We start from the raw sequence: 27,925 nt of genomic DNA, 5'->3' as shown, positions 1-27,925 counted from the left end.
TGTACAGGAACAGGACTGGAGCTGGAACAGGAGAGGCAAAAGTACAGAAGCTAGAGCTAGGGACTAGCCACAGTGCTCAAGCAGGAACTCATGCTGGAACCTCCTTTCTTCTAATCTGAATGGATTCCCTTGTGTCTATGGGAAAGATCTAGTAAATAAAAAGAGTAATTGTATGACCCCCTTATTATACAATAACATCCATTTTATGTTTTTTAGTGGACCAGGAAAGAACAATGTAAAAAGTAAATACAATATTTACTGCATTAATAACAAGGGTTGCAGCATTAAAGGGATACTGTCATGGGAAAAAACATTTTTTTCAAAATGAATCAGTTAATAGTGCTGCTCCAGCAGAATTCTGCACTGAAATCCATTTCTCAAAAGAACAAACAGATTTTTTTATATTCAATTTTGAAATCTTACATGGGGCTAGACATTTTGTAAATTTCCCAGCTGCCCCTGGTCATGTGACTTGTGCCTGCACTTTAGGAGAGAAATGCTTTCTGGCAGGCTGCTGTTTTTCCTTCTCAATATAACTGAATGTGTCTCAGTGAGACATGTGTTTTAACTATTGAGTGTTGTTCTTAGATCTACCAGGCAGCTGTTATCTTGTGTTAGGGAGCTGCTATCTGGTTACCTTCCCATTGTTCTTTTGTTTGGCTGCTGGGGGGGGGGAAAGGGAGGGGTAATATCACTCCAACTTACAGTACAGCAGTAAAGAGTGATTGAAGTTTATCAGAGCACAAGTCACATGACTTGGGGTAGCTGGGAAATTGACAATATGTCTAGCCCCATGTCAGACTTCAAAATTGAATATAAAAAAAATCTGTTTGCTCTTTTGAGAAATGGATTTCAGTGCAGAATTCTGCTGGAGAAGCACTATTAACTGATACATTTTGAAAAATTTTTTTTCCCCATGACAGTATCCCTTTAATGTTACACTATGGGGGGGGCATCCCTGCAGTCACATTCACAACCTAAAGCAATAAATAATTTGTGCATTACTGTCTGAGGTGCACACAGATTAGAATTTACTATTTACAGTACAGTTGTATAAACCCATGTGACTAGGGGGCAGATTTACTAAAGGGCAAAGTGCCCATAGCTAGGGAAAATTTGCCAAAACCGAGCTTTGCAGGAATATCGCCAATTTACTAAAAGGCATAGCGGACAATTCGCTACCTTTTGTTTCTAAGCTGACAGCAAGGGCAAAGTTTTACCCTCCCTATTTAAATTGACCTAAGCATACGTGTGTTAAAGGAGAAGGAAAGCCCCAGGGCGCAAAACCCCTCCCCCCCTCCCCTGTGTTGCCCCCCCTCCCTCCTCCCCCCTGGCCTACCTGTCCCCCTGGGCAAATGCCCCTAACTTGTTACTCACCCCTCTGCGCAGGTCCTGTCCACGGAGTTCGCAGTCGCCATCTTCTCCCACGCGCGTCTTCTTCCTGCTCTGACCGGCGTCTTCTGGCGCATGCGCAGTAGGAACAGGTACCGGTACAGCTCTATTGCGCATGCGCCGAATGTCACAAAGTTTTCCGATTTCACTTCGTGACATTCGGCGCATGCGCAATAGAGCTGTACCGGTACCTGTTCCTACTGCGCATGCGCCAGAAGACGCCGGTCAGAGCAGGAAGAAGACGCGCGTGGGAGAAGATGGCGACTGCGAACTCCGTGGACAGGACCTGCGCAGAGGGGTAAGTAACAAGTTAGGGGCATTTGCCCAGGGGGACAGGTAGGCCAGGGGGGAGGAGGGAGGGGGGGCATCACAGGGGAGGGGGGGAGGGGTTTTGCGCCCTGGGGCTTTCCTTCTCCTTTAACGAAATTTCGCTAGTAACGATAGCGAAAGTTTGATTAGATATGCTTGTGCTGATGAATTTTCATCTGCCGAGATGTAAATAAGCTTATGCGCTGCGAATTAACGTCTGATGAAGTTGGGCAAAGTGTGGCGGAACCTTCCAAGTAGCTCTTTAGTAAATCTGCCCAAAGGTATTGGAACACTAGAAATTATCAGTTATTCCTTCTTTATCAGAATGATATGGCTGCAATGACGGTACATGTAGTTCATTCACACAGCATAAAATCCCAGTGCATAGACGTGTTTGTAACATCATATCCTAATTGAAATAGAGAAATGGTTTAAAACTAAAATTAGTTGATGTAAAGATATCCAATGAGAACTGCAATTAAGGATCACAGGTCAAGTAAAAAATTGTTATAACCACTACTGAAATGATTTAAGGACTTATTCATAGAGTGTAGGAGTAAAATTCACCATATTGGAGAGCCCCAATAAAGGATATAGATAGTAGCCCAAAAATAACAACTAATAGGAGTTTAGCTAAAAAAGTAGTAATACAATTTACAGACCATCTTTCACAGAAACCAGTGGTATTCATATGCCAATGTCCTCCTATTTATATTTCCATGTTGTAAAACCCTCCTCTTTCTATTACTTCTCCTACTAGGCCTGGGACCATGTTTAAGTATCTGAAACCAAAATTGTCATGTATTGTGGCCTTTCTCTATAAAAAGTCTTGCTACAGAAGTATTTTTATTTGTGGCAATATCTGATTTGTGCTTTCCTATGCTTATGCTGTCCTTGTCACATTGAATGGTCTTACATAGCCAAGAGAAATCCCTTGAGAAAGGGGTTTTTCTGAAACAAGGTTTCTCACCTTTTGCACATGTCAGCTTTAACGTGTTTGCTCATTTGCACTGTGAACATGCTATGTAATATAGGTATATAGCTATATATATGTAAACATTAACGCATGTTAAAGCATTTTTTTGCATATACCATAGTTGCTAAATTTATTAGGGTGTGCCAAGTTCGCAGAGGCATTTTAAGTAATCTACTAAAAAAAGTTAATCAGTTAGGTATAATAGCCAGAAATTGCAATGGCTTTACCTGTACAGGTATGGGATCCATTATCTGGAAACTTATCATCCAGAAAGCTCTGAATTACGGAAAGGCTCCCATACACTTTTATTCAAATAGTCCAAATATTTTTAAATTATTTCCTACTTCTCTGTAATAATAAAAATGTATCTTGTACATGATCCAAACTAAGATATAATTAATCCTTATAGGAAGCAGACTCAGCCTATATATATAATGTTTACATGGTTTTCTAGTATACTTATAGGTATGAAGATCCTAATTACGGAAAGCCCCAGGTCCTGAGCAATCTGGATAATAGGTCCCATACCTGTACTGGGATGCATCAAATGTTCACCCTTGATAAAGCTGTTATACTGTGCACAAGCTTTGCATAGGAACATGGGTTTCTACGTGTATTTTCTGTTCCACTTCCAGAATTATCTTTGTTTACTAGCCCCTCAAGTAATATTTGTTTGACATCAGCAATTTTCCCAGGTAAAATATTAGGATTTCTTACAATCCTCTTAACCTGAGTATTTGACTAAAAAGTAGAGTAGATTGTACCTGTAATTTTGAGTTTTTAGTATTCAGACTAATAGGAATATTAAATAACCCCCATAGTCTCTGTTTTACTTTAACACTAGTTTTCATTTAGGCTACGGTCCCAATCTCTGCAAGAGAAGAAAGCTATGTTCTGTAGTAATGTTGTCCAGTAATTTTACTAAAAAGTTATGTGCTGGGCTGTAAATCTACATTGAGAGCTCAAATATGGCGGTGGTGTCTGAGCCACAGCTGCACTATATATTCCATGGAAAGGGCAAGTTAGTTTCTTTGCAAACAATTAGGCACATTCGCTTACTTTGACACAATGTACAAAATGTAATTTGGAGAGGAATTGCCATGTTTTTTTCAGCAATGAGGAGTTTGTTTCCCCAAAATTCTAGTGAAATTGCGGGTGCAACAGGGCAATTTTATTGGTGCAAATGTGTTGCATTCAACACAAACAGATGCAACCGTGCATACACTTTATCTTAAATCACTTCACTTCAGGTGCAAATTGCTTTTGTGCAAGCACACATTTTTTCCGAAGAAGCAAAGCATTTTTTGAATTTCTATTTTTAGAAGTTTATAAAATGATACAGTCAAGAAATTACTGACATTATGCATTCATAGTCATTATATTATGTATTTGTGCCTTTTCGTGCTAGAAAACCACACCAGGTTTGATTAAGGACATTGCTGCCCTGGCCTATACTAGCCTGTTTATATCTCCTATAGGACCGCATGCTGCAGTGCTGTCCCTGTTAACACAAACTGTTGCTTGTTGTCCACTCAGCAGCTTATTAACTCATGCATGGGTCCAGAGACATTGGATATATGTCAATTGAGGACAGCATCCAATGATCAACATAACCCTCTCTGTTACCCCCATGTTATATCCCTTGAATCATTGGTCTGGGGACTAAATAGTAAGGTCATTATGATTTGATCCTCCATTAATGTGGCCTCCTCACTAAATTAAGTGGTCTACACATACTTCCCAATAATTCACATCTACAGTCTCCAAAAGTAGCAGGGCTTACAGGAAAATAGGCTTGGCTTTTGGACAGATCAGGGATGTATTTGGCTATAACTGGGTGTGGTCAAGTAGGAACATAAGGGGTAGCCATAATAATCCATTGTTGGCAGGTATACTGCTCATGTGTTGCCAGCTTAAATCTATAAATCCATAAACAACTTACTTATAAAATTCTGCCTAGTTCAGCTTTCACAAACTGTGGCCAAATTAAATAGCAGAAAACCAGTTACCACTTTTTGCAGCTTTGTTCTTGCTTTGCATACAGCTGCATTTATTATTCTCGCTACTGTTTTGGGAAACCACCTTCTGCTCTGTTGTAAGTGTGATAGAAGTTATACTTCCATTGCACAGATGGGGGGCATTTGGCATATTGTACATATTCTGTAGAATGGCTCAGGGAACAGAAAATGGTACATCCAAATGTGCAAATGTCTCATCATCATCATCAGTAACAGTAACTTATGTAAGATGCATAAGAACTTAACTGTATCCCTCTGAGCATTACTTCTCTAATTAGGAGACTTGTGATGCCCTACCTCAGATTCCAGGAAACACATATAGATTCACTGAATAGTTATACACATAGTTTCACTTATGGGGCAAATAAAGAATTCTCTTCATCTAAAAAAAATAAAAAAAAAGTAAAAATACTTTTTACTCCATTACAAATATTGATAAAAACCAACAGTTTCTCATATATTGCCACATCTACTCATGGTTGGACTGGGGTGTGCAAGGCCCACTGGGACTACTACTCCTGGGGCCCCCACATCCACTCTGTGGCCCCCACAGCTTGCCCACTCATCTACCGCCAGCCCCTACTCCCAGCAGAGGGCATGTAGGGATCGGGTCTGGATCAGTGGGGCCCACAAGGGCTTCAGCCCACCAGGTTTTTTCGCGGTGTCCCACTGGCCCAGTCAGACTCTGTCTACTAGCATGCACTTGGGCAACTAAACAGTTAAGCTAGCCTTGGGTTGAATTTACAGGATTTGCTGTATATCCAAAAGGTAAATAGGTAAAGAATGATTTGTGTTGCATCAGTTCACTCATCTCAGGTTTGCTGTTAGCTACACATGCACAAAAGTAGAAACAGAAGTCTCAATAATAAAAATAGATGTTTCTAGCAAGAAACTCACAGTTGGTGTTGGTTTCAATTGGTTTTGTGTGGGGCCACTTATAGGTGAGAAATATTTTAGGGACATTTTCAGGACTATTGAAGTATGTGGGGGGAACAGGGAGGGGGGCTATCTCGGTTAGTAGGTAGGCTTTTCTTAATTGAGGGTTGAGTATTAATTTAAGGATTATATTGTATGCTTAACATAAATGTAAAGTTACAGGAATCAGTGAAGTATTCCCACACACACTTTCAAGAAAGTGCTGACTGTCTGAGCTTACAGGAGCAGTGCTACAGTAATACAATACTGTATTACATTACTATAATATATTACAATACAGCACAGTGTATTTTACAATACAGTAGAATAGTAGGTCTATTTTGACAACACATTTTGCTTGATTCTAAGATTCCTGAGCTCAGTGAAAACCAATCCCCCTCACCAAGTGATTGGTTGATAGCAGCAGTTGTTCTCAACATCCTTCAACAGGCAATTTTGGGACTAGGTTCACCATTATGGAAATTAGGACACCTTTTTTTCTTCAGGGCATAATGCTGAGCACACATTGTGAGCAGCTTTATAAAAGCCTCCCGTGTTCCTTTGGACTTTTACCTCTCAGTTTCAGGTCAGTACACTAATGGCTGGGTTTGAGGGTTTGCCAATGCATGAACTATTACATTCAACAGAACACTATAGCTCTAGTCTTTCCTTTCAATGTATAACAAGTCAGAACTTTTAAACATATGTATACTGCATTTTGTAAAATTTACAATCAAAATTGACAATTTAAATGTCTTAAATATAAAATTATTTTACTACTAAAAATCCCTTGTAATTGTAAGAATACACATATTTTATATGCTTAATTAACTCTTTACACATGTTATCTATACATACATTACTGCAGCATATTGTATATTAGTATTATACATACAAAAATTACAGTTCCTGACAGAAACAGATTTTTTATTTGTTTTCCTCTTTTTAAAGGGGCATCAGTCATTTTTTCATCCTCATCTGTACTGAAAAGTAAGTGAACATCTTACTTGAAACTAGTATTAGAAATGTTTAAAATACTTTTATATAAAACAGAGTTTGTATTTATTATTTAATAATAGATTTATTTAATATTGTTATTATATTATTTATTATTTATTAATGATCATTTTAACAAAAATTTACAAGACCCCCTTTTATGATACAAATGGCATGCAAATAGTGACCAAAAGTAGGAGTCAAAATGGGACCTGCTCATTAGAAAATGATTGCCTTTTTCTCAAACTCAGTCTGTACTACAGCATAAAATGTTGTTTTATTCGTTTGTTTTTATTTTCAACATTTAGAACTTTTTCCATTACACCAGTTGTAGAAAGGGATTTTAATAGTCCCATTCTCCCAATAAAATATACCCCTTGTGAATAATGAATTCTACCTTCTTTAATGGCTGAGGACCTAGGCAGCACAAGCCTTGCTTTCCTTACTTGCACTGGAATTGAAAGAGTAGCACTAAATAGTTCACTGTTCCCATGCTGAGGGGATTTCCAACAGTTGACATTTTTATTAGAGAATTAAAATTTAGAATTTTTGTGTCAGGAAATTTTTCAGGAATGTTTTACACGAGTTGGTACATTTATCAAAACAATTTTTGTACCAATTTTAAGCAGTCAAATTCATATGTTTGTCTCTGAATTAGTTCAGAGTTTAACAATTGCACTGAACTATAGTAAAAAATAATGAGGTGTATCTTTTAACTTTGAGCTTTATTTATGTATGGAAGGAAAGTTGTGTTTTTTTGCCATTATACTACTTTGCTATGTGTATGTATACGTTGTATAGATAATGAATAATATACTCTCTGTGTATACAGGCATGTTTAATCTCACCAAAAATCTCTCAGCAAATACATTGTTCCTGTAAATTACAAAACTGTTCTTTTTTATGAAATAGTGCATTCTCTGCCCCAATGCCATCACCGTAAAATTCCACTTCTAATGGTCAGAATTATTAAATGTCATTCTTTTTCACAGGTTGTTTTTCGCTTTATAACAAACTTTACTTTACTAACCCTAACAGGCTGGACAGTGTTGCACCAAATAATTCACACTTCTCTTTTAATAAATCATTTGCATTAGGAGGGTGGAAGTTGACATTAAGCAATGAAAGCACCATGGGCACAACTTAAGCAGAAAATAGAGGCTGAACCACACAAGGACTAGGAGTATATATATTTTTTCATATCATCCAACTTGTGTGTGTGTGTGTGTGTATATATATATTTGTTAATACACATTACTTGACCCCATTACATATGTTTATGTATCTTGTATTTGTTTACAAAAAGCATGGGTGAAGTATTAATAACATGATCATAATATAACATTGTAGAAGCCATCAACTATGGGAGACGCGGAAATGGCCACATTTGGGGAGGCCGCCCAATTTCTCCGCAAGAGTGAGAAAGAAAGAATTGAGGCCCAGAGCAAACCCTTCGATGCAAAGAACACTGTATTCGTAGATGATGCAAAGGAATTGTATGTTAAAGGTATGGTTACAGCACGAGAAGGTGACAAAGTCACAGTAAAGACTGACGATGGCAGGGTAAGTATATGTTTGACAAATGAACTGCGAATGTATTTCTCATTAGATAAAACTTAAATTGCAGTTTGCTTAATTTCCACCCATTTTATCTCTTTCTATTCCAGGCTGTAACTGTCAAGGAAGATCAAGTTTACCCCCAAAATCCTCCTAAATTCGATAAAATTGAAGACATGGCTATGATGACTCATCTGAATGAGGCCTCTGTGCTGTACAATCTCAAAGAGCGTTATGCAGCATGGATGATCTATGTAAGTTATTGATACAGGTTTGAAATGCGTTATTCGGAAACCCAGAAAGCTTTGAATTATGAAATGGCCATCTCTCATAGACCCCATTATAATTAAATAATCCAATTTTTTAAAAATTATTTCCCTTTTCTCTGAAATAATAAATCAGTACCTTGTACTTGATCCAAACTAAGATATAATTAATCCGTATTAGAAGCAAAACCAGCTTTTTAGGTTTATTTAATGTTTACATAATTTTCAAGTAGATTTAAGGTATGAAGATCCAAATTATGGAAAGATCTGTTATCTGAAAAACCCTAGGTCTCAAGCAATCTGGATAACAGCTCCATACCTATACTGATATACTGTGTAAAATTGGTTCTTTAAAAACATAACTATTTATCTTTTCAATCAGAAAGAGTCGCAAAAGAAAATTAGGATTTAGCTCAGACTTTTATACAAATTATTATAAACTGTTGATGCCTTTATAGGACATCAATAAAATATAATGATTAGAATTTTTTAATGTACAAAGACAATAAATTAACCAAAGCCTGATGTTGCTATGTGCTGTATCATGCTTGTTTTTATTTTTGAGGAGCATTGACATTGTTAGAAGTCTTTTTTTTATTATTATAAGTCTTCCTATATCAATTTTATTTTTTAGACTTACTCTGGCCTTTTCTGTGCCACTGTAAATCCTTACAAGTGGCTACCAGTGTACAACCCAGAGGTTGTTGCTGGCTACAGAGGGAAGAAGCGTGTGGAAGCCCCACCTCACATCTTTTCCCTTTCTGATAATGCCTACCAGTTCATGTTGACAGGTAAAAACTTCTTCATTCTTTATAGTTTTTTTAATATTTATCCAGATCATGGTTCCCAAACTTTTTTTTTTTTTATCTGTCAGCAACATTCAAATGTAAAACTTGTTGCGGAGCAAAAAAAGTCCCTGGAGGTACCAAATATGAGCTGTGATTGGCTATTTGGTAGCCCTTATGTGGAGAGGCAGCCTATAGGAGGCTCTGTTTGGCAGTACATCTGTTTTTCATGCAACCAAAACTTGCCTCCATGTCTGGAATTCAAAAATAAGCACCTGCTTTAAAGCCACTGAAGTGGTTGGTGGGCAACATGTTGCTTGCGAGCCATTGTTTGGGGGATCACTGATCTAGATTATCTAGATCTTTCCCTGTTTATAGCTTAAAATTAAAACTTGTGACAATCACTAATTGCCTTAATTTATATTTGCAGATCGTGAAAATCAGTCTGTCCTTATTACGTAAGTAACATTTTCATTATTTATTTTTAAATAATTTAAGTGATTAAAAAATAGAACTAAACTTTTTATTCTTATTCCCAGTGGAGAATCTGGTGCAGGAAAGACTGTCAATACCAAACGTGTCATCCAGTACTTTGCAACAATTGCTGCACTTGGTGACTCTGGAAAAAAGAAGGAACCCATCAACAGCTTGCAGGTACTAATGCATTGAGATTCCCCAGCGTTTATACCGAAAATGTAAAGTTTGGCGATACCTTTTATTGGTTAACTGAATAAGTAACAATTGCAAGCTTTTGGAGCACACATGCCCCTTCATCAGGCAAAATACAAATGAAAGGCTGGAAAGGCACATTATATATATATTGCTAGATCATTGAAAAAAGGTTTATGGGCAATAAATTAGAAATTTACAGATAAATAGAGATAACTTGTAGAGATAATAAAAGTAATTAGGGTGGGTTGTAAATAGTCCAGGGGTCTGGATTCAGTCAGGTCACATAGTTTAAACTAGACCTAGACAAAATAGGGTAAGGTTAACACAACAGTGCAAATTAGGAATTGTACAAGAAAAAAGTAAAGATGCAGTTAAGGGTTCCACTGAGTGGGATTACATATGGAACCAGAATTTATCCACTTCACACGTCCAAATTGTAACAAATAAATTACAAATAGGAATTGGTAAGGGTAAGACAATACTTCAGCCCAGATATTGACAAGACCCCAATGGTGAGCACTTTAGCTTTAATTAAGGAAGCAAACATTAGTACAGTCAGCACCTTTTTGTGAGGTGAAGTCAACTTAAGGAAAGCGTCTTTTCAAGATGAAGATTGTCCTTAGCTGTTTTTGGTGTTATATCCCTTAGTTAAAGTAATATCTGGACATAAAACTCCTGTCTCTGTTCAGGCCACATTCTAGGGCCAATTTTTCAATGGCTAACACGGTACAACATCTTAAAACCAAGGTTTATACTTAATGCACACACACACACATATGTACATAGTTATCTGCTTAAATGGATTGTGTAGGGATCTTGAATTTCCTTGCTTATTTACCTTTAAATAATATATGGCAGTGTTAACATTTCCACATATTTTGAAGACCTGTTTTAGTTTGTAGTTAAAGACACCTTTTACTAATTTTAGGGGACTCTGGAAGATCAAATCATCCAGGCCAATCCCCTACTGGAAGCCTTCGGTAATGCCAAGACTTTGAGAAATGACAACTCCTCACGTTTTGTAAGTTTATTGACAGAATCTGTCTCCTGTATACCAGTTATCTGGATACCTGTTTTCTAAACTGTTAATATAACCTTTAGGGTAAATTCATCAGAATCCACTTTGGCACTACAGGGAAACTGTCATCTGCTGATATTGAAACATGTAAGATTAATTCTACCCATTGGTTTGCCTTGTATTACTTTTTTGTTACTTTTGACTTATCAATTTATGTCTATATCTACAGATCTTCTGGAAAAGTCTAGAGTTACATTCCAGCTGTCAGCTGAAAGAAGCTATCACATTTTCTATCAGATTATGACAAACAAAAAACCAGAGATTGTTGGTAATGTCTGCATATACAAAAATTCTGCTCAACTTAAAATAGTAATAATACCACATAAAGCCTTATTTAATATATACTTTCATAACCAACACACATACTATTGCATTAGGTTAACAAACATATTATGTTCAATAACTGGGCTCTCTTTGTTTTTAAGAAATGCTTCTCGTGACTTCCAACCCATACGACTTTCCATCTGTCAGCCAGGGTGAGATTGTTGTGAAGAGTATCAATGATGAAGAGGAACTCCTGGCCACTGATGTAAGTAATGTCAATCAATTCTGTGTTATAAGAAATGTATATTGTTCAACATAATGAACTGAAATTTACATATTTTTGCTTACTCAGAATGCCATTGACATACTGGGTTTCACCCCAGAGGAAAAGAACGGCATCTACAAACTTACTGGCGCTGTCATGCACCATGGCAACATGAAATTCAAGCAAAAGCAAAGAGAGGAACAGGCTGAGCCAGAGGGCACAGAGGGTTAGTAATTTGATATTGAAGGCATGAGTGTGCATCCATTTTATTAAATTAATATAAATCTGTCATCATTTCTTTAGTGGCAGATAAAATTTCCTATTTGATGGGCATGAACTCTGCTGATTTGCTCAAAGCTTTGTGTTACCCAAGGGTGAAAGTCGGTAATGAATTTGTGACAAAGGGTCAAACTGTCCCACAGGTAATGATCTGAAATATTAACATTAAGTTAAATCTTATTGTTTAGAATCTGATAATATTTTTGCTTTCCTGCAGGTCTATAACTCTGTTGGTGCCCTCTGCAAGTCTGTATTTGAAAAACTGTTCTTGTGGATGGTCACACGTATCAACCAACAGCTGGATACCAAACAACCAAGACAATTCTTCATTGGTGTCCTGGATATTGCTGGATTTGAAATTTTTGATGTAAATTCAAATTATGTTATATCTTATCAACTGTTTCCCTTCAGGATGTAAATGTGGTAATTTCAACACTATTATGTTATTTCAGTTCAACAGCTTGGAGCAGCTCTGCATCAACTTCACTAATGAAAAACTGCAGCAGTTCTTCAATCACCACATGTTCGTCCTGGAACAGGAAGAATACAAGAAGGAAGGCATTGACTGGGAGTTTATTGACTTTGGTATGGATTTGGCTGCCTGTATCGAGCTTATTGAGAAGGTGAGTAAGCAATGTCTTTTCATTTTAATTACCTCCCTATATCAAAATACATTCACTAATTGCTTGCTTTTTCAGCCCATGGGTATCTTCTCCATCCTTGAAGAGGAGTGCATGTTCCCCAAGGCCACTGACACCTCCTTCAAGAACAAGCTCTATGAGCAACATTTGGGCAAGTGCAAGAATTTTGAAAAGCCAAAGCCTGGCAAAGGAAAGGCTGAAGCTCACTTCTCTCTGGTGCATTATGCTGGTACTGTGGATTACAACATTTCTGGCTGGCTTGAAAAGAACAAGGACCCACTGAATGAATCTGTAGTCCAACTTTACCAGAAGTCTTCACTTAAACTTCTATCATTGCTCTACTCCACCTATGCTGCAGCTGAGGGTATAGAACAACATTTTGCAGTTTTTAAATGATGTGGTGGTTATGATACTGATCATCCTATTGTATTTACATAGCTGAAGCTGGTGGCAAGGGTGGAAAGAAGAAGAAGGGATCATCCTTCCAGACTGTGTCTGCTCTCTTCAGGGTTAGTAATGATATACACCCAGTAATAGAGGTTTATGTAAAATTATATTTTTTAAAAAAATCTTTTAGTAAATACAATGGTTATTATATTGTAATAATAGTATTTTATATAGTGTGTTTTAGGACTAGCAACTAATAAACTAAATTGATTAATTGTACATAAATGGATATTTGCATCATTTAAATTTGAAGTTTATATTATCTTTAAATAGGGATGCACCGAATCCAGGATACGGTTCGGGATTAGGCCAGTATTCGGCCTTTTTCACCAGGATTCGGATTCCTTCTGCCTGGCCGAACCGAATCCTAATTTGCATAAGCAAATTAGGTGTGGTAGGGAAATTGTGTTACTTTTTGTCACAAAAAAGGAAGTAAAAAAATGTTTTCCCCTTCCCACCCTAATTTGCATATGCAAATTAGGATTCGGTTTGGTATTCAGCCGAATCTTTCGTGAAGGATACAGGGGTTCAGCCGAATCCAAAATAGTGGATTCAGGGCATCCCTATCTTTAATTGATGTAATTGCTACAGGAAAACTTGAATAAACTGATGACCAACCTGAAAAGTACCCACCCTCACTTTGTCCGCTGCTTGATTCCAAATGAGACTAAGACTCCTGGTAAAGTATCCATTTAGATTTACTTTTTAGAAGACCACATAAATTATTTACTTGCCTATGCTATGGACCTTACACTAAACATTCGTACTATAACCAGGTATTATGGACAACCACCTGATCATGCACCAGCTGAGATGTAACGGTGTATTGGAGGGTATTCGAATCTGCAGAAAGGGATTCCCAAGTAGAATCATTTATGGTGATTTCAAACAACGGTGAATATCTAAAATGTACATTTAGTTTTTTTTAGAAAAATAATTTTGAATTCAATTAAATGTAATTTAATTTAGATATAAAAGTAGTATTCCTAGCTTAAGTTTTGTATTGCAAAGTTTTTCAGAAACTTACTTAACTCGTATTGTTTTTTTTTAGTTATAAAATCCTGAATGCTAGTGCAATTCCAGAGGGACAATTCATTGACAGCAAGAAGGCTTGTGAGAAGCTTCTGGGTTCAATTGATATTGATCATAATCAGTACAAACTTGGGCATACCAAGGTAGAGAAATGCTTTGTGTAAACAGAATTGTATAAACTTTTTGCTGAACATGTTAGTGTTACAGACTGGTACTGCAGTAAGACTCAGTTGTGCATGATTTTGAGAACATATTTATTTGATGATACAAAGTAGTTCTACTTGTTGTTGAAGAATGACTGTATTTTTTACCAGTAAATAGCTTATAATACATTTTTTTATCTAACTTTATTAAAGGTGTTCTTCAAAGCTGGACTTTTGGGTACTCTGGAAGAAATGAGAGATGAAAAGTTGGCCCAACTTATCACTCGCACACAGGCCCTTTGCAGAGGTTTCTTGATGAGGATGGAATTCAAGAAAATGACGGAACGAAAGTATTTGTTTACATGATCTACAACCCTGTTTCCAAAAAGTTGGGACACTGTTTAAAATATAAAAAGATAATGGAATTATTTGCAAGTAGTACAAAGACAGCATATAAAATATTGAAACTGAGAAATGCTATTGTTTTTTTGGAAAATATACACTTGTTTTGAATTTGATGTCAATAACACGTTTCAAAAAAAAGTTGGTAAAGACGTGTTTTCCACTGTTTTGTATCACAAAACATTTGGAAACTGAAGAAGCCAATGGATGTAGTAGTTGTAGTTGTCTCATTTTTGCCTGAGAAAGGTTTTCAGTTGCTCAGTAGTTCAGGTCTCCTTTGTCATATTTTTTGTTTCTTAATGTGCCAAATGTTTTCAATGGGTGATAAGTCAGGAGTATAGGCAGGCCAGTTCAGCACTCAAATACAATAACATTTCTCAGTATCAATAGTTGATATTTTGTTTTTGTACTATTTGTAATTAAATATAGGAGTTAAAGCATTTGCATATCATGCCATTATCTTTTTATTTACATTTTTCACAGTGTCAGAAATGTTTTAGGAATGGGGTTGTACTCAAAACATAGAGATTAAGAAAATAATAAAAATCTCAGGTATACACTGATAAATTTCCTTTTCTAAACAGAGAGTCCATTTATATCATCCAGTACAATCTCAGGTCATTTATGAATGTTAAACACTGGCCATGGATGAAACTGTACTTTAAGATTAAACCTCTTCTGAAGAGTGCGGAAACTGAGAAAGAGATGGCAAACATGAAGGAGGAGTTTGGGCAGACCAAGGAAGCTTTGTCCAAGGCAGAAGCAAAGAGTAAAGAACTAGAACAGAAAATGGTTGCCCTATTGCAGGAGAAGAATGATTTAGCACTGCAAGTTCAATCGGTTAGAAATTCAAACTACAAAATATTTTTTTTTTAATAATTAAATATAACTCTCTTCACATGAAGTATGCTGGTATATCTCTCATATCCAAATAGGAAAGTGAAACCTTGGCTGATTCTGAGGAAAGATGTGAAGGCCTCATCAAAGTTAAAATCCAACTGGAATCTAAAGTCAAGGAGTTAACTGAAAGGCTTGAAGATGAAGAGGAGAGCAATGCAGAGCTGACAGCTAAGAAGAGGAAGTTGGAAGACGAATGCTCTGAACTGAAAAAAGACATTGATGATCTGGAACTTACATTGTCCAAAGTAGAAAAAGAGAAGCATGCCACAGAAAACAAAGTGAGAGACTTTATTTAAATACCGAGCATCGAGTTTGTGACTTCAGAAAAGTATTGAATAAACTTTTACCCCCACTCTTAGGTAAAGAACCTTACTGAAGAAATGGCAACTCTTGATGAGAACATCTCCAAGCTCTCCAAGGAGAAGAAGGCCCTCCAGGAGGCTCACCAGCAGACACTTGATGACCTACAGGCAGAAGAGGATAAAGTCAGTTCTTTGACAAAGGCCAAAATTAAACTGGAACAGCAAGTTGATGATGTAAGTATATTTAATATCTGATTTCAATATCAATATTTCTTTCATGGCCTTTTCCAACATAACTTTAACCCTAATTTTCACAACTCTAAACAGCTGGAAGGATCTCTGGAACAAGAGAAGAAACTTCGTCTTGACCTAGAGAGAACTAAGAGGAAAGTAGAAGGCGATTTGAAATTGTCTCAAGAAACAGTCATGGATCTTGAAAATGATAAACAGCAAGCTGAGGAAAAACTTAAAAAGTGAGCATTTTTCTATGCATTCTATGAAATCACAATACGATAGTAAAGGAACATGCAAACTGTACATTAACAAATACCCATAGTAAACTACTAAATTGATCTAAATGATCTAACAAATACAGGAAAGATTTTGAAATAAGCCAGCTGCAAGAAAGAATTGAGGATGAACAAACACTGGGTTCTCAGCTGCAAAAGAAAATCAAAGAACTGCAGGTACACTATTTTAAAAACAAATGTTCTGCGCAGGGCAATAAAATAAATTATTGCCCCCCAATACCATAATTATATTTTAGGCTCGTATTGAAGAACTTGAGGAAGAAATTGAGGCTGAACGTGCAGTTCGCGGAAAGGTTGAGAAGCAGAGGGCAGATCTTTCCAGAGAACTTGAGGAGATCAGTGAAAGACTTGAAGAAGCTGGAGGTGCAACAGCTGCCCAAATTGAAATGAACAAGAAACGCGAAACTGAGTTCCAGAAAATGAGACGTGACCTGGAAGAGGCAAGCCTACAGCATGAAGCCACTGCTGGAGCCCTGCGCAAGAAGCATGCTGACAGTGTAGCTGAGCTTGGGGAACAAATTGATAACCTGCAGCGTGTAAAACAGAAGCTGGAGAAGGAAAAGAGTGAGCTGAAGATGGAGATAGATGATCTTGCCAGCAACTTAGAGAATGTCTCCAAATCAAAGGTATAAAAATAATGTTTGGCATTTTAACTATATATATTATTCTAAAATTTTCAGAATTAATATCACAATGCCAATCTTAATTTTTGAAGGCCAACCTTGAAAAAGTGAACCGTGTGCTTGAGGATCAACTAAGTGAGGTTAAGGCTAAGGATGATGAGCACCAGCGTCTCCTCAATGACTTTACAACCCAGAAAGCTCGCTTGCAAACTGAAAATGGTGAGCATAACATTTATATATATGCATTTTTTCAGTTCTATTGCAGGGAGGAGGTAACACAATAGTACCATTTATATTTAAGAGAGCAACTTAGAAATGATAGCTTTATTGCTAAATAGCCCACATAAAGAAAAATCTGTTCTGACCATTATTTTGTTTCATATTTTGCATACTTGGCCTGTAATGTTTACAATTGTGTGTGGAACAGCAATAACTAGACAGTGGTTTCATTATACAGATATGGGATCTGTTATCTGGAAACCCAGAAAGATCTGAACTACAGAAAGGCAGTTTCTCATAGGGGCAAATTCACTAAGATGCGAAGTTGCGCCAGGCGCAACTTCGCCGCACTTCGCCAGGCGTAGTTTCGCCAGCGCTCCGCAAATTCACTAAAATCCGAAGTTGCGCACAGGGGTAGCGTAAGGTTCGAAGTTGCGCTAGCGTTGATTCGCTATATAAAGCGAAGTTACGCTAGCGAAGGCTAATTTGCATACGGCGCGAAATTCAAATTTCAATGGAGAAACACGTATCTGCACTACAAATGCTTAGAAAACCTTCAAATCACCAAATAAAAAATTTATTTTGCCCTACACATGTGCCCACTGTCTAGGTAAGTTGCCATGAGTCAGGAAATGTAGGGGGGAGGAAGGGGAGCCCCAAAAAATTTTCGATCTTTTTCAGCCTATCAGCCATCATGTAGAAAACACGCCAGCGTTTTTTTGGGACTTAGAAAAAAAATTTACTTTTTTTTAAACAATCCCTATCTACTCTATTGCGCTTCGCCAGGTCTGAGGTGGCGAAGGAAGTCTAGCGTAAAAGGTAGCGTTCAGTACACTGCGCAAGTTTCGTCGTTAGCGAAAATTCGCCTGGCGTAAGGTTGCGAAGTAACACTAACGAAACTGCGCCAGCGTTCGTTAGTGAATTTGCACAGTAGCGAAAATGCCAAACGCTAGCGAATTAACGCTATCATTCGGCGCTTCGCATCTTAGTGAATTTGCCCCATAGACTCCATTATAATCAAATAATCCAAATATTTACGATTTCCTTTTTCTCTGTAATAATAAAATAGTAGCTTGTAATTGATCCAAACTAAGATATAATTAATCCTTATTGTAGCAAAACCAGCCTATTGGGGTTATTTAATGTTTACGTTATTTTCTAGTAGATTTAAGCTACGAAGATCTAAATTACTGATAGATCTGTTATCTGGATAACAGGTCCCATACTTGTATCACAGCCTAAAAATATCAGTACTGTTTAACACCAACTTTTAAATATGCAAATATATGATTAGGCTGCTTTCTATCTGACTCTATTACATAATCATGCTGCTTCTCACAACCACCCTTTTTGGGCTGTGGCAGACGCTCTGCTGCAGGCGACTAATCTCCCCTAATGTCTTCCCATTGGCAATAATATGAATCGCTGGTGGGATGGCATATGAATCGCTACGATTTGCTGGCGGGAAGGCATTTTGGGGAGATTAGTTGGCCGCAGTACAGAAGATTTGTCGACTAATCTCCCGTCTGTCACCACCCTTAATTATTATAAACGCAGATACTGAAAAAGTTCACATCATGGTCTCTCAGCATGTATCTAAAATAGTCAATGTCTGTAAAATGCAATCAGACTTTAAAGCCTGTGCAATATATATAAAGGTTTGTTAAAAAAAAAACCATTGCATTTTCATGATATTTAGATGAGCTATCCCGTCAGCTTGAAGAGAAGGAATCTTTGATTTCTCACCTCTCCAGAGGAAAGCAGGGGTTTACCCAGCAAACTGAAGAACTGAAGAGACAACTTGAGGAGGAGACAAAGGTAACTTTGTTAGTTCATAAAAACACTGTAATGTTTAATATTGTGTTGTAGAAATGTGATTTCTTTCCTTCCAAGCTGCAGTTTTACTCCTTATAAAAACTGTTAATCATATTTTCAGGCTAAGAATGCTCTTGCTCATGCACTGCAATCTGCCCGCCATGATTGTGACTTGCTCCGCGAGCAATTTGAGGAGGAACAGGAAGCAAAGGCTGAGCTCCAGCGCTCACTGTCCAAAGCCAATGGTGAGGTTTCCCAATGGAGGACCAAATATGAAACTGATGCCATTCAGCGTACTGAGGAGCTGGAAGAAGCCAAGTAAGTTTACAAATATTACTCTACAGAACAGAACAATATTTGGCGAGAGAACTATTTTACATCTTTCTACATCTTTCTACATCTTTACATCTTTTTCAATCAGAAAGAGGCTTGTCCAGCGTTTACAGGAAGCTGAGGAGCAAGTTGAGGCTGTGAACTCAAAATGTGCCTCCTTAGAAAAGACTAAACAGAGGCTGCAGTCTGAAGTGGAGGATTTGATGGTTGATGTAGACAAAGCAAATGGCGCTGCAGCAGCTCTTGATAAGAAGCAGAGGAATTTTGATAAGGTACATCATATATTTTCTGAATCATAGTTACATCATTTTCTGGTATATGTAAAATGTATTTATAAAAACCACATAGAATATGACTTGCAATGTATTTTCCATTTTGTAATAAATAGGTCCTGATAGAATGGAAGCAGAAGTATGAGGAAGGACAAGCTGAATTGGAGGCAGCTCTAAAAGAATCTCGCAGCTTGAGCACAGAAATCTTCAAGATGAAGAATGCTTATGAAGAATCCCTGGAACAAGTTGAGACCCTGAAACGTGAAAACAAGAACCTACAGCGTATGTTCATTTCAGTCTGAGTCAACTGAAACATTTATATTTGAAAATAAGACTGTAAAACTAATAGCAACAATTACCTATCTCTCTTTCAGAGGAAATCTCAGATCTGACAGAACAGATTGGAGAAGGTAGAAAGTCAATCAACGAACTGGAGAAAGCCAAGAAGCAGGTGGAGCAAGAGAAGAATGATCTTCAGGCTGCCCTGGAGGAAGCCGAGGTATGACTAAAAAGTTATAGTAATAACAATCAATTACATAAATTCATAGTGAATTTCAGGGTTGTGTGTTTATATAAATAGTAACAAAATCAAAAGTAACATGGCTGGGACAATTTAATATTTTAGTCTTTAATTATTTTTTAAACTTTTTCTTTAAAAAGGGATCTCTTGAATATGAAGAGGCCAAGATCCTACGTATCCAACTTGAGCTGAACCAGGTGAAATCTGAGGTGGACAGAAAGATTGCAGAGAAAGATGAGGAGCTTGACCAGCTGAAAAGAAACAGCCAAAGAGCTATTGATACCATGCAGACCACATTAGACTCTGAAATCAGAAGCAGAAATGATGCTCTAAGACTGAAAAAGAAGATGGAAGGAGACTTGAATGATTTAGAGATCCAGCTCAGCCATGCCAACCACCAAGCTGCTGAGGCACAGAAACAGCTTAGGAATGTACAGGCTCAGTACAAGGTAGCCATAAAAACCATAATAAATATTATAATTCAATTAATTTTATTGTATTTATGTAATAGAACAGGGCTGTCCAACTGGCAGCCCCGGCCCGCGACCCCCCTTTATGTGGCCCTCCATATCAAAGTCTACCTGCTGTGTCTGCTTACCATTTGTAAACTTTAAAAGGTATCACTACAGACATTGACTGGCCCCTGCATTGTTTAAACATCAAATTCATACTAATCCCCTGTATTGTTCACACGTGTAATCCCCCCCTGCATTGTTCACGCTTGTGACACCTCTATAGTTTATATCCTAAAGCTCTGGGTTCACACCTGAGACCAAGACTGAAACTGCCCAAATTGTTCACAATTTATTCAAAATGCTAATAGGGCACCAGCACTGTGTCACTGTTTGTAGTACATCTTAGACTGGTCCTGATTTTCCTGTCTCCTGCTCTGTTCTGTTTCCCTATGTTCCCTGTGTGTGTCATACTTTGTCTGCTCTTTGCACCCTGTGTTTGCCATACTCTGCCTTACCTATGATCCCTATGGAACATAAGCCTGGTATTTGTTCTGGGGGTTTGTTAGCATTTGAAAATTATTGTTAGGGGCCCCTAAGGTATTTAATCATATGCTGGGGTACTGTATTATACACAGGGGAGGAAGAGGCATATGGATTTAAAGAAAATGTACAACACTTTTTCAATTATATTACTGCCCCCTGTACCAGCAAGCCCAGCAGCCATCCATAATACAGCCCATCCTGTGCCTGTGGCAGTAGCCATCCATTATACTGCCCCCCATACCTGTGCCAGTAGCCATCCATTATACTGTACCCATACCTGTACCAGCAAGCTCAGCATCCATCCATCATACAGCCCTCCAGCAGCCATCATATTGCCCCCAATCGTTACCTGTGTCAGCAGCAGCCAAAAATAAATCTGATCACATCAAATTGCCCCCAAGTATTTATGTACCTGTGCCAGTGCCCAGCCCAGCAGCAAACATATGGCCCCCAGCCCAATCTATGCCTGGCTGTGCCAGCATGAAGCTTCACACTTTCACAGTAATAGAAAGAATGTCTTCAGTTCAGTGCAACTGTGCAAGGCTGAGAGCAGCAAGCGCGAGCCACACCAAGCAGGCCGTCAGCTCTCTGCCTCTCTCTGTCACCCAATCACATCAGTGACGTCATTGACGCATATACGCATGTCGCGCTGCACTGCCGCACCGCACAGAAGGAGCTATTACTTTCTGGTAAGAGGGAGAAGGTGAAGGAGGGGGATTCCACCCGACTGAGTGACCATGATTACTGAATCAAATGATTAAATAAACGCTTGAAAAAAAAAAAAAAACATTAAAAGTGTGACCCTCAATAAGGGCGTCCTAGACAGTTGCCTACTCTGCCTACCCCTAGTTCTGGCCCTGATCCCTGCAGTGAGCACTAACCATCTGGTTTTTTGGTGTGCTATTAATGTGGACATGGTCTTGCGGTAACATGGGTGTGGTTTAAAGTGGGTGTGGTCTAAAACAGGGAGTGGCTAACATTGGCTTCCATTATCGGCCATCCACCATGTAGATTAGAAAAATTCCGGCCCTCTGTACCATATAAGTTGGACAGCACTGTTATAGAATAATGATGTATTTACAGGTATTGTCATTCTGAGTTAATGCATCTTTGATAGGACACCCAGCTTCAGTTGGATGATGCACTAAGGGGACAGGAAGACCTGAAAGAACAAATTGCTGTGATTGAACGCAGAAATAACTTGCAACAAGCTGAAATTGAAGAGAGCAGGTCTGCTCTGGAACAGACAGAGAGATCTCGTAAGGTTGCTGAACAGGAACTTCTTGATTCTAGTGAACGCATACAGCTACTGCACTCACAGGTAAATATGCTCAGACACATGGGTCAGGATAAAATAACAAAGATAACATGTTTACATCTGATACAAACTTAACATTAAATTTATTGGTCTATTTCAGAATACAAGTCTTATTAACAGCAAGAAGAAGCTTGAATGTGACATTTCACAGCTCCAGAATGAAGCTGAGGAAGCTGTACAAGAAGCCAGAAATGCTGAAGAGAAGGCCAAAAAGGCCATTATAGATGTAAGTGCTTCCCTGTGTTAAGTGTTACTGATGAATTCAACTGTTTACTATACAACACTTTGTTTCTTTAAAGGCTGCTCTTATGGCTGAAGAACTGAAGAAGGAGCAGGACACCAGCGCCCACTTGGAGAGGATGAAGAAGAATCTTGAACAGACAGTGAAGGACCTGCAGCATCATTTGGATGAAGCTGAACAGCTGGCTATGAAAGGTGGCAAGAAGCAGCTGCAGAAACTAGAAACCAGGGTAAATACCACAATCTGTAAGAAGGCAAATAAAACAAATTTATCATTACAAAACAAAATATATTCATTTATGCAACTTCCAGGTCCGAGAATTGGAAAATGAGCTGGACAGTGAACAGAAACGCGGTATTGAAGCCATAAAAGGTGTTCGCAAATATGAGAGAAGGGTGAAGGAACTCACTTACCAGGTAACCTTATCTGTCCTTGTGCTTTATAACAAAGTGAAGATCGATCTCTTCAGATAAACCAAAGTTTAATTCACTGGACTGAACTGTATATGTTAATAATTTGTTTTTTCTCTTGTAGACTGAAGAAGACAGAAAGAATGTTCTGAGACTTCAGGACCTGGTGGACAAACTTCAGCTGAAGGTTAAAGCCTACAAAAGACAGGCCGAGGAGTCTGTAAGTACAAATATAATTTATCTGAATACAAATCATGGCAAAGTGCCAGATCCTAGTTTGCTTTTGATTCTTGTAGCTGACTGTAAAAGTTATTTCTCATTTATACATTTTGCATTTTTTTAAATGGAAGACTTTATTAAAATTGAAAATTCAAGCCATGCAAGCCACGTGAAAACATAACTTTAAACTCAAGTGATCAACCTCCTCAACACTTCATAATTAAATAGTATCATGCATCAATAATGAGTTTTGGATTTTACAAACAAAAGAGGTTCCTAATTAATTATGCTAACTGAATGTTCTACCAGGATGAACAAGCCAATGCCCACCTGAGCCATTTTAGGAAAGTGCAGCATGAGCTTGAGGAAGCAGAAGAGAGAGCTGATATCGCTGAATCTCAAGTAAATAAGCTGAGGGCAAAAAGCCGCGATATCGGAGGCAAGGTATGTAAACCCAACATTAGCAGTATTACTGCAATATTATATCATCATTATGTTACTAATAACCTGCTTCTTCTTCATTTAACAGAAAGAATCTGAAGAGTGAAGACCTGTCATGGACAGAAGAAAGAGGAATGGACACTTTTCATATTTAATATCCCTTATCTGAATCCCCTTACATTATTTTCCTTTGGATAAATGTTTTGATGCTTTGAAAACTGTGGTTGTAGTATTTTTTGCTTAGAGCTATATTTCAGAGCAAGCATGCCACTAGGCAATCCACTTTCTTTTTAAGTTTGGAGATTTTACCCTTTCCTGCACTTATTACCTTTCCTCTATATATTTGAACCAGGGGCATGATGTTCTACACTTATGGGATTATTTATTAAAGTCTGAATGCCAAAAAACTCAAAAAAAATTTAAGTTTTTTTTACTGTAAAATCTGAATTTTTAGTGGAAAAACCCCTAAAATTTTCAAGATTTATTATACTCAAAGGGTGGAAAAAGTCAGAATCCAAAAATCTGACATCTCAGACCTGCCGAGTTTGTATATAAGTCAATGGGAGAGGCCTCTATCCTATTTGGAAGTTTCTGCGGTCTGCGCTGGAATTAGCCCAAAAATTTGACTATTTTGGACAAAAATCCAAAACTTTTGGGCTTTTTGGGAAAAAGCCCAAAAAAATCTAGAGATTTGGGGAAAAAATTTGTGTTTGTCCCCAATCCGATTAAATCGTGCTTTTTTTAATAATAAATAAGGTCTTATCATGGATTCTTCAGACTTTTTTTAATTTAAATATATTTTGATAGATAAGCCCACCACCTTAGATGCTGCTGTAGCATGGTTCTATATCTCCTGTATATGTACTGTTAACTATTTGGATTCTAGCCATTGGTCCTATTTCTGATCTGATACAGTCTTTGTCAGTTATATATTTCCATTGCCAGACACTTCACTTTAATCTTTTTCTTTGAAATTAAGGTTGTATACCCTTGAGGTTCCTCTAGTGCAGGGCCTATTAGCGCCTCTAAATATAGCTAATAGGCCATGCCTATAGTCTAAAGTTAACCTGAATGTGAGTTCCATATGGGGTGAACACTCGCTGACCTAGAAATTCTTGCAACAACGGCTGATACAACAATTATTTAATATACCTGTAACATCGTTATAATCTAATACAAACCACAACATGGGAATTGAACACAATTAGTCTGAAAGCCACTCATATAGTATATGTGGGCATCTTTAAGAGGAAACTGCAAAATTTGGATTCTAAAGTTGGATAAACAAACCTAAATGGTACCTGCTGTTAGCTTAGCCCTTTACTGCAACAGATGCACCAGCAATGCTTCTCTAAGGAAAACTGCCAAGTACATCCATGATTCCTCATACTAATTTAGTTGTTCCCTTAAATAATGGGTGAGAAATGTAGACTTATTGCCTTTATCTGCAATAAAATAAATATGTCACTAGTATGTGAGTAGATTTAGGTAGAACTGAAACTGTTTATTAGAGAATGGCAAAATAGAAATATAATTGGACTAGAGTTTATATTGTGTGAGTTTTGAAGGTTTCTTGTCTTTGATGTAGAGCTTGTCAGGTGTAGACTCCAGGAAGAAATGTGAATCTAAATGTGAATCTATTTCCTATAAAAATGCTCCTTTAACAGACTGGTGTGAAATAGGGAAATGCCATAGCAAGATATGTGTTATAGTAAGTAAAAATGGGTGTCCAAATAGAACAGGGGGAGCACCTACTTTCAGCTTCCACCATTCCAAAATGAAAGTTGCTACACAAGGGACTATCATCAAGTGCCAGCAATGGAATATAAAATAAACTATAGTGGGATAAGTAATGAGGAGCAGAATATGTAGATGAGCCCTCCATGTGGGAGCACCATCATCTTCAAGCATCAAACTGTACCGTTTTATCAAAACCTAAAATGCTAAAGTCACCACTGAGATCAGGGCTACAGGAATGCAGCCATCATTAACCTATAACCTGCAGCATTCCTCTCATAGCTAAGCTGTTTTTGAATTGTAGTTCTGCTGTACCTAGAATACATAGTGAGTTAGGTTGAAAAAAGACACATTCCCATCAAGTTCAACATTTTGACTTTTTTTTTAACCTGCCTAACTGCCAGTTGATCCACAAAGAAGGCAAAAAAAAAAACAAACATCTGAAGCCTGTCCAATTTGCCTTAGAGGGGGAAAAAAATCCTTCCTGACTCCAAAATGGCAATCGGACTAGTCCCTGGATCAACTTGTACTATGAGCTATCTTCAATAACCCTGGATTCCTCCACTTACTAAAAAGCCACCCAACCCCTTCTTAAAGCTATCTAATGTACCAGCCTGTACCACTGATTCAGGGAGAGAATTCCACATCTTCACAGCTCTCACTGTAAAAAACCCCTTCCGAATATTTAGGCGGAAACTCTTTTCTTTTAATCGGAATGGGTGACCTCGTGTCAGCTGGAAAGACCTACTGGTAAATAAAGCATTAGAGAGATTATTATATGATCCCCATATATATTTATGCATAGTTATCATATCACCCCTTAAACGCCTTTTCTCCAGCGTAAACATCCCCAATTTGGCCAGTCTTTCTTCATAGCTAAGATTTTCCATACCTTTTACCAGCTTAGTTGCCCTTCTCTGGACCTTCTCTAATACAATAATGTCCTGTTTGAGAGATGGAGGCCAAAACTGTACAGCATATTCTAGATGGGGCCTTAACAGTGCTTTAGAAAGTGGAAGAATGACCGCTTCCTGCCGTGAATCAATGCCCCTTTTAATACAGCATAATACCTTATTTGCCCTTGATGCTGCTGACTGGCTTTGCTTGCCACAGCCAAGTTTATCATCTACAAGGACTCCAAGGTCCTTTTCCATAATGGATTTGTCTAGTGCAGTCCCATTAAGGGTATAAGTGGCTTGGATTTGTTTACATCCAGGTGCATGGCATTACATTTATCAACATTGAATGTCATTTGCCACTTAGCTGACCAGATTGGCAGTTTGTCAAGATCCTGTTTCAAGGATGACACATCCTGGATGGAATTAATTGGGCTGGATAGTTTTGTGTCATCTGCAAACACTGATACATTACTTATAATACCCTCCCCTAAGTCATTAATGAACAAGTTAAATAAAAGTGGACCCAATACTGTGCCCGGAGGGACCCCACTAAGAACCTTACTCCAAGTAGAGAATGTACCATTAACAACCACCCTCTGTACCCAATCCTGTAGCCAGTTTCCTATCCACGTGCAAATGACTTCATTAAGCCCAACAGACCTTAGTTTAGAAAGGAGTCGTTTGTGGGGCACGGTATCAAATGCTTTGGCAAAATCCAAATAGATCACATCTACTGCCCCCCCCCCACCGATTGCTGCACATAATGTCATTCACAAGGACAACATTTTGAATGTGATCCCCTAACAAGCATTCAAATAATTTGCCTACCACAGATGTCAAACTTACAGTTCTATAATTGCCAGGCTGAGACCGTAATCCCTTTTTAAATATTGGAATGACATTGGCTCCAATCCATAGGTACCTGTCAGGGGCCCTATTGGCTCAGGACCAAGGCGGAAGCTTTAGGGTTTAAAGTCCAAAATCACAGTACAAAAGGGTTAAGGCAAAATCGTGATCAAAGTTCAAGCAAGAGTTCAAAGGCAGGCAGAATAATATCTAGGTCAAAGTCCAGGCATGATATATCAATAGCAAAATCACAGCACCATAATCTTGTTTTGGATTCCTGGCTCAAATCTCTAACAAACACGACGTTTCAGGCCTGCATGGCCTTTTTCCACTTGAAAAAATGCTTTGCAGGCCTGACACATCATGTTTGTTTGAGGTTTGAGCCAGGAATTCAATAAATGCTTTTATTATTCAACAAGATTATGGTGCTGTTATTTTGCTATTGATATATTCAGCCAGTTGGAGTGGACAACTCTGCACGTGCACCTCTTTGTCTAAATACGGTGCTGACCAATTGTTCTAGTCAAAGTCCAGGCAGGGTCAGAAGTCCAGGAAACAGTTTAGCAATAATAAACAAACACCCAGGAATGTACAAGACAAACACTATACTCGGGCATTGAACCCATGACAGGAAGGGTTTTTAACTTTGAATTTCGCGCCATACACGTGATGTCATCGCGCCAGCGTCAAGATGCTGACGCCCCCACATCTCTTCAATGGGTGCCGCCATCTTGAATGCGCCGAAGGCCCCGAACGGAAAGGCCGTGCCGAGCGGTCCACCCCCCCCCCACACGGGGGCCAATGGACCACCAAGCCTTGGTTTCTGGGGAAATTTCTGTAGAATTCCCTTACCAATCGAGGGACA

At 38.1% G+C, this 27,925-nt stretch overlaps 1 protein-coding gene across 1 annotated transcript; it reads left to right on the top strand.

Moving 5' to 3' along the window:
* The first annotated feature begins 6,573 nt into the window (after positions 1-6,573).
* Positions 6,574-23,688, top strand: myh3.S (myosin, heavy chain 3, skeletal muscle, embryonic S homeolog). The gene is made up of 40 exons (XM_018232900.2): positions 6,574-6,604; positions 7,960-8,169; positions 8,274-8,417; positions 9,064-9,220; positions 9,645-9,672; positions 9,754-9,868; positions 10,815-10,907; positions 10,988-11,051; positions 11,134-11,232; positions 11,390-11,493; positions 11,581-11,719; positions 11,797-11,915; positions 11,990-12,139; positions 12,225-12,395; positions 12,471-12,777; positions 12,852-12,922; positions 13,452-13,539; positions 13,637-13,754; positions 13,912-14,035; positions 14,249-14,385; positions 15,022-15,277; positions 15,373-15,615; positions 15,697-15,873; positions 15,967-16,112; positions 16,235-16,325; positions 16,406-16,795; positions 16,885-17,011; positions 18,711-18,829; positions 18,948-19,144; positions 19,248-19,431; positions 19,548-19,713; positions 19,806-19,930; positions 20,092-20,400; positions 22,067-22,270; positions 22,368-22,493; positions 22,567-22,737; positions 22,820-22,924; positions 23,043-23,138; positions 23,447-23,581; positions 23,667-23,688. Exons 2-40 carry the CDS (start codon positions 7,969-7,971, stop codon positions 23,682-23,684), a joined length of 5,814 nt encoding a protein of 1,937 aa, XP_018088389.1. The 5' UTR covers positions 6,574-6,604; positions 7,960-7,968; the 3' UTR covers positions 23,685-23,688.
* Positions 23,689-27,925: the final 4,237 nt, after the last annotated feature.

Source organism: Xenopus laevis, chromosome 8S, assembly GCF_017654675.1.
Source record: "Xenopus laevis strain J_2021 chromosome 8S, Xenopus_laevis_v10.1, whole genome shotgun sequence".
Classification (NCBI taxonomy): Eukaryota; Metazoa; Chordata; class Amphibia; order Anura; family Pipidae; genus Xenopus; species Xenopus laevis.
This window is presented reverse-complemented; position numbering and strand designations above follow the sequence as displayed.